We start from the raw sequence: 7,801 nt of genomic DNA, 5'->3' as shown, positions 1-7,801 counted from the left end.
GAAAAGTGGAACACAAAAGCAGAATTTGCGAATGCCCGGTCCAGACATAAGCGCTATGGTCTTATTTATAAAGTGCGGAAACTTTGCAAATAAACGGATAGACTAGATGTTATTTCGATTCGAAAAGTGGAACACAAAAGCAGAATTTGCGAATGCCCAGTCCAGACATAAGCGCTATGGTCTTATTTATAAAGTGCAGAAACTTTGCAAATAAACGGAAAAAAAACAGATTAATTCTAATCGAACAGTGGAACACAAAGGCAGAATTTGCGAACAACCGGTCCAGACATAAGCGTTATGGTCTTATTTATAAAATCTAGAAACTTTGCAAATAAACGGATAAAATAGAGATTAATTCGATTCGAAAAGTGGAACACTAAAGCAGAATTTGCGAATGCCCGGTCCAGACATAAGCGTTATGGTCTTATTAATAAAATGCAGAAACTTTGCAAATAAACGGATAGACTAGATATTAATTCGATTCGAAAAGTGGAACACAAAAGCAGAATTTGCGAATGCCCGGTCCAGACATAAGCGCTATGGTCTTATTTATAAAGTGCAGAAACTTTGCAAATAAACGGAAAAAATAGAGATTAATTCTAATCGAACAGTGGAACACAAAGGCAGAATTTGCGAACAACCGGTCTGTGGCGGGTTGTGTGTGTTAATTTGTGGGATCGAGTCCAACCGATAGCTCAATGGTCTGGATTCGAACTAGTACGCGCGCTATGGCTCTCGTTACCAGCTGCACCACTCAACCTATATCACAAACGGCTCAGGTTTAATCTAGGGGTGATTAAGAATTGCCTTAGGGTCCCTTATAACTTAATTGTATTAATAACAAGTGAGTCAAGACAATAGTAACGCCCAATGCAATAATAACAATTCTATACATAAAGTTTAATTAGATTGTTACAGGAAAAGATAGAAAGAATAAGTATTTATTTAATATCAGGAAGAATAGCTCTAATTGAGTGGATCTAATCTAGTATATATTTATTTGTTACTTTGATATAATCATATGTGTCTGTGGAAAATACATTTGAAAATGGTACAAGCCCGTTTGGCTTATCTTTATCCCGTCGGCTTGCTTGACTGAGGCAAATGTATCAGCTAGTTCCAGGGTTGGCGCCTGCTTTGCAGAGTTTTCTGGACATCACAACAGTGTGTTGTAGTTAGGCTGACATCAGGGGTTTACCGCTGTTCAAGGACTGGGATGCAGGGATTCGGCACAACTGGGTGCTCCAATGACACGGAAAAGGACCAGGAAAATGGCCAGGAATCAGGATCAGGACAAGGACCTTCAATTTAAGAGTTAAAACAACAAGGTCTTAGAGCCAATCGAGTTTGTCTTTCGCCACCGAATCGTCCTTGAGCGACACATCATAATAGCCTTTATTTGCCGACAAAGGCAAGGGGAAGCAGTAACTCCATGATAATGGTAGTTGGTATATGGTTTAAACATCAACTGACAGTCGAGCTATCTTACATGATGAGAATTTAACAGGGTTGTGTCCCTGGTATTTCTTTATTTATTTTTATTAATTATAATTGAGGTTATGATATGTGGCCGGCGATTGGCGGTGGGGTACAGACATTCAAGCAATATGCATATTGAATATAAATGAAATAATAACATAGATCATAAACAACTGTTAACTATAAAATAAGATACATATAGATATAGTTTTGTACAGGTATTCCAACTTACGAACATCCATGGAATAGCACAATTAAAATATATACACAAACTATAATATTAATGCTAGATTAAATTGAATTCACAGTAATATCTCGTTCAACTTTGAATGTTAACCAATAATTCATTTTACCTCCAGCCGAGATAGACAAACTTTTACAAGTTGGAAATTGGAGAGATAGCTCTTTTCTCGTGGGCTTCTTAGCGTGTGTGTGATCAGATTCAGATATGAATTTGGTTTTGTGAAACGAAAATAGCCAATCAGAAGAATTTCCTGTTTTAGATAGCCAATGATATCCAGATGCGTTGGTAAGAAATAATAACGGATAATTACAGGAGAGCTAGACCTTAATTGTAATTTTAGCTACTCTTGAACGAGACAAGGACCTCAGGGCAGATGCACGATGGCGACTTGTTTGGAAAAGGTAATTAGCAGGTGGCATGAATACAATGGGCAGACAATTTGAACAGGTAAATAAGCCTTAAGCTGAAAGTGAGTGTTCCGTTATACAATGGAAATGTTTCCCACCTAACGACCAGAATTTCCGTTAGAAAGATTTGGGGCTTTATTGGAGAAAGGCTGTCCATGTTTTGATTATCTTACTTGAGGTGTTAATCTGCCTTGGCAAATATATATGTCTCGTCCACTAGGTTTGAAGTGGTTTTGAACCGAGACGCTGACGAATGATAAAGAAACACGCAGTGAAAGAAAATCGCTCGTCACATTCTCCCCCTCTTGAAAAATCTCCTTGTGAGATGAAAATTAAGTCTAGTTTAAAATCATCTGAGAAACGTGGACAATAAGATAGTACTGGAGGTACAGTTATGTTGTGACGTCATCGAATAAGAGATGAACGAATGGTGGGTCATTGAGGTCAGGTTATAGCAAAGTAGAGGCTATTCCTATTTTGCTTGCGGCAGTCCTCGTAATGTAAGGTGTGTTGGGGTCAGGTAAGCGCAGCACGGGTTGTGACATCAGCGTCCTTTTTATAGCGTAGAAATCGTCCTCGCAGTGTGAAGCGTTCCTGGTTTGTCCAACATTTTTAAGTTCAGGAGTTATTGTTCCTCTCTGATTTCGTTGCTTGGCAACATTATGATTCCTTATCTTGGCATCATTTTGATTTCTTATCTTGGTATCATGTTGATTCCATATCTTTGATACATATGGATTCCGTTTCTTGGCCTCATTTTGATCCAGATTGTGTGAAACATTTTTGCTGCGTTTCCTGGTATCGTTCTGACTCCAATTTCGTGAAACCTTGTGAGTCCATTTACATGTATCCTCTTGATTCCATCGCTTGAGATCATTTTGATTCCGTCTCTTTGTGCGTGAATAATGTCTCATGATGTTTGCGCCCGTGTATTGAACGGGAGTGTTTACAGTCCTAATCGAACCTAAGGTTACTGGAGCTGTGTTTTTTTTGATCTGGGTTCCATTGGCATTTTTGACATGACTTTATATGGCTCTTGATGTCATCCGAAATACCAGGCCAGAAATAGTGGGCTGAGATGCGCTCCGTTGTGGCAGCGATTCCCACATGTCCTTTGAAAGGTATGTTGTGTCCCATGTCTAGAATCTGTCGGCGATGCGTAGAGGGGACGACGAGCTGATGGCGTTTTTTGCCAGAGACTCTGTATAACAACTCTTGTTGTATTATGAATTCTCCCTTTCTATTCTTGTCACTAGCTTCCGTCACTTTGGCGAAGTAGCGTGAGAGAGTCGTGTCCTCGGTCTGTGCCTTCCTCATTTCCTTTGGTCCAGGATTTTGTGATAACGGCGGCATATTCCGTTGATCCTGTGCTCTTGTCCTTATGTGACAGGCGTGAAATGGGTGTTTGGGTGTTCCGAGAAATACGTATTTGCATCCAAGGATGAGAGGGTGAGTAGGTGCATCTAGCACTCCTGCAGGTATAGTTCCTACTACGTATGGAGAGGTTATTTCGATATTAGCTATCGGAAGTTGCAGAGATGGGCTGTCTGTAGTGGCGCATTGAATCTCGATAATCTCGCCTGTGAATTGGTCCGGCCGAACCAAGTCTCGTGCTACGACCGCGTGATAGTCTAATCCCGTGTCGTAGAGAACGGTCACATTCTGTCCATTTACTTTGACTGTGTCAATGACTGGAGGGTGATTCGAAGATTCTTTTGTTTTATGAAGTGGGTGGTTCCCAACTGTGCGACCTACATTTACACTGACAGGTTTTCCCCTTTGATGACCGTTACGTTTGTTGTCGCGACGGCATTCCTCTGTTAAATGTCCCTTCATATTACAGTTCTTGCAGTATACGTGTTGTTTGTGTTGTGTTGTGTTACTTCTTTCGTATTGGTTATTGTTATTCTTCTTTTCATATGGTGGTGGAGATGTAGCTCTATCTTCATGTGAGGTGGATGGGTTTTGAATCCGGTGTTGTCTCCTTTCTGTGAGGTGATTTTCTTGCGCTGTTGCAAACCGGTCAGCACACGTTACTATATCGTCCAGTTTATGAGCGCCTTGCTCATCGACAAAACGACGGACATCCAGGGGCATTGCATCTCTCAGCTGTTCCACCATGATAAGCTGGTTTAATCCCTCATAGGTGTCTGGGTTGCCAGATAGTTTCAACCATTGTTGGAGGCTGAGTTGTAGGTGATCTGCCAACTGGTGGTATGTTTCATGTCTGTCCTTCTTTAATGTTCGGAATCTTCTACGATATGATTCTGCGCTGACATCAAAGTGTCTCAGTAGGGATGACTTTAGCTCCTGAAAGTTATTTTTGTTGTCCTGTGTCAGGCGAGAGTAAACATCATAGGCTTTGCCCTTGAGATGCTGAGACGCTTTGAGTGCCCATTTGTCCTCCGGAAGATCATATGAGATCGCTAACCCCTGGAATCGCGTTAACCATTGATCAATCCCTTCAATGTGTGGGTTGAAAGTTTCTACCGGGAACGACATTACTTTATCAATGCTCCCATTGCTCTGACTAGATGGAATGGGGCTATGGGTAGAGAGTCTGTTTTCTGCCATGTCTCTTGTTAAAGATATTTCAATTTCCTTTTGGCGTGTGCGCTGCATTTCTGCCTGAGCACGCTCTCTCTCCAGTTCCAGATCTTTGTCTTTCAAAGCCTGTTCATGTTTCCGCGTTTCCTCGGCTTCTTGTCTAACACGCTTCTCCTTTTCCTCCTCCTGTTTTCTAACACGCTTCTCTTCCTCTTCAAGTCTAGTAATCTCCCTTTCTGCGTTTTCGTTGACATAGGCAGATAACTGTTCACCAGAAAGGCCCAATTCTTTTCCTAACTGGATAAACTCGCGTCTAATTGTAACACCAGTAGCCATGGCTGATTAATTACAGATTGAACAACTGCAGGAGGTGAATGAGAATGATGCGATAGATGGAATTGAACCAGAAAGAGTAGGGCAGAAAGTAAACAAATAGAACTTTGCCAGTAAGGGTTAAATATGAATGAAGAATTCTGCAGCACAGATAATGAATGATAGTGAAGTAAGTGACAACAAACTGTTGAAAAGCTAGGTTTCGCTAAGCCAAATTTCAATATATGACACACACAGTCGCACAATACTGAGAAAGAGTAGTTATTGCCTGGGGCTTAATTTGGCGTGCTCGTGTCAATAGAGAGATAATACTATTTACCGTTACACGTGTAAACAACAACTTGCAAGATGGCCTAACTTGAAGTTAGAGTGACTGTAATTTTTAATTAAGATATGTTTAACTTAATTTTTGAAAGGGGGGGGGGGTTACTCTCGGCTGAAGGTCCAAAATGTTATGGCAACAATGGCATAAAAAAAAGTGGCATAAAATAACAATTTATGTTTTGTAAACTGCTGTAAAATTACGTTGCCTAATTATGCATAATTAAAATAACATGGTTGTCATAATCATAATCATAAATCAGTGTTAGTAAACTAATTATAGATTAGTGAAAATATAGAAAATGGGCATGTTCCAATTTCAAATGTAACCACAGTGACTTTTCAATAATAAATAAGATTTCTTCCCTATGATATTTGTAATTAATTAATCAAATGATTTATTGATTGGTTTGATTTAAGGTTGATATATTTACGAGCCCCCAATGTAATAGAATGCTATTGTTAAATTGAGATAGTAGCAGAAGTAAAGAATGGGTGTTTAAATATTATATCTAAATTAATGACTCACATATTATATTATATTAAAGATTCATAATCCCGGACGAGCCTACCATTTTGTGGCGGGTTGTGTGTGTTAATTTGTGGGATCGAGTCCAACCGATAGCTCAATGGTCTGGATTCGAACTAGTACGCGCGCTATGGCTCTCGTTACCAGCTGCACCACTCAACCTATATCACAAACGGCTCAGGTTTAATCTAGGGGTGATTAAGAATTGCCTTAGGGTCCCTTATAACTTAATTGTATTAATAACAAGTGAGTCAAGACAATAGTAACGCCCAATGCAATAATAACAATTCTATACATAAAGTTTAATTAGATTGTTACAGGAAAAGATAGAAAGAATAAGTATTTATTTAATATCAGGAAGAATAGCTCTAATTGAGTGGATCTAATCTAGTATATATTTATTTGTTACTTTGATATAATCATATGTGTCTGTGGAAAATACATTTGAAAATGGTATAAGCCCGTTTGGCTTATCTTTATCCCGTCGGCTTGCTTGACTGAGGCAAATGTATCAGCTAGTTCCAGGGTTGGCGCCTGCTTTGCAGAGTTTTCTGGACATCACAACAGTGTGTTGTAGTTAGGCTGACATCAGGGGTTTACCGCTGTTCAAGGACTGGGATGCAGGGATTCGGCACAACTGGGTGCTCCAATGACACGGAAAAGGACCAGGAAAATGGCCAGGAATCAGGATCAGGACAAGGACCTTCAATTTAAGAGTTAAAACAACAAGGTCTTAGAGCCAATCGAGTTTGTCTTTCGCCACCGAATCGTCCTTGAGCGACACATCATAATAGCCTTTATTTGCCGACAAAGGCAAGGGGAAGCAGTAACTCCATGATAATGGTAGTTGGTATATGGTTTAAACATCAACTGACAGTCGAGCTATCTTACATGATGAGAATTTAACAGGGTTGTGTCCCTGGTATTTCTTTATTTATTTTTATTAATTATAATTGAGGTTATGATATGTGGCCGGCGATTGGCGGTGGGGTACAGACATTCAAGCAATATGCATATTGAATATAAATGAAATAATAACATAGATCATAAACAACTGTTAACTATAAAATAAGATACATATAGATATAGTTTTGTACAGGTATTCCAACTTACGAACATCCATGGAATAGCACAATTAAAATATATACACAAACTATAATATTAATGCTAGATTAAATTGAATTCACAGTAATATCTCGTTCAACTTTGAATGTTAACCAATAATTCATTTTACCTCCAGCCGAGATAGACAAACTTTTACAAGTTGGAAATTGGAGAGATAGCTCTTTTCTCGTGGGCTTCTTAGCGTGTGTGTGATCAGATTCAGATATGAATTTGGTTTTGTGAAACGAAAATAGCCAATCAGAAGAATTTCCTGTTTTAGATAGCCAATGATATCCGGATGCGTTGGTAAGAAATAATAACGGATAATTACCGGAGAGCTAGACCTTAATTGTAATTTTAGCTACTCTTGAACGAGACAAGGACCTCAGGGCAGATGCACGATGGCGACTTGTTTGGAAAAGGTAATTAGCAGGTGGCATGAATACAATGGGCAGACAATTTGAACAGGTAAATAAGCCTTAAGCTGAAAGTGAGTGTTCCGTTATACAATGGAAATGTTTCCCACCTAACGACCAGAATTTCCGTTAGAAAGATTTGGGGCTTTATTGGAGAAAGGCTGTCCATGTTTTGATTATCTTACTTGAGGTGTTAATCTGCCTTGGCAAATATATATGTCTCGTCCACTAGGTTTGAAGTGGTTTTGAACCGAGACGCTGACGAATGATAAAGAAACACGCAGTGAAAGAAAATCGCTCGTCACACGGTCCAGACATAAGCGTTATGGTCTTATTTATAAAGTGCAGAAAATTTGCAAATAAACGGATAAGATAGAGATTAATTCGATTCGAAAAGTGGAACACAAAAGCAGAATTTGCG

The 7,801-nt window shown here is 39.4% G+C and overlaps 1 protein-coding gene across 1 annotated transcript; it reads right to left on the bottom strand.

The window, feature by feature from the left end:
* Window positions 1–669: 669 nt before the first annotated feature.
* Window positions 670–7,249, bottom strand: LOC144957978 (uncharacterized). The gene is made up of 3 exons (XM_078889539.1): window positions 7,095–7,249; window positions 1,833–6,563; window positions 670–1,301 (listed from the first exon to the last, which is right to left on the bottom strand). The coding sequence occupies exon 2, from the start codon at window positions 5,011–5,013 to the stop codon at window positions 3,085–3,087; it is 1,929 nt and encodes a 642-aa protein (XP_078745665.1). The 5' UTR covers window positions 5,014–6,563; window positions 7,095–7,249; the 3' UTR covers window positions 670–1,301; window positions 1,833–3,084.
* Window positions 7,250–7,801: the final 552 nt, after the last annotated feature.

This window comes from Berghia stephanieae, chromosome 12 (genome assembly GCF_034508935.2).
Source record: "Berghia stephanieae isolate SIO BIC M18660-M18661 chromosome 12, UCSD_Bste_1.3, whole genome shotgun sequence".
Lineage (NCBI taxonomy): Eukaryota > Metazoa > Mollusca > Gastropoda > Nudibranchia > Aeolidiidae > Berghia > Berghia stephanieae.
Note: the sequence above shows the minus strand (reverse complement) of the source record. Positions and strands in the feature narration are given on the sequence as shown.

Coding starts and splice junctions, on each gene's coding strand:
- LOC144957978 (XM_078889539.1), bottom strand. CDS start 5,013: ATGGCTACTGGTGTTACAATTAGACGCGAGTTTATCCAGTTAGGAAAA.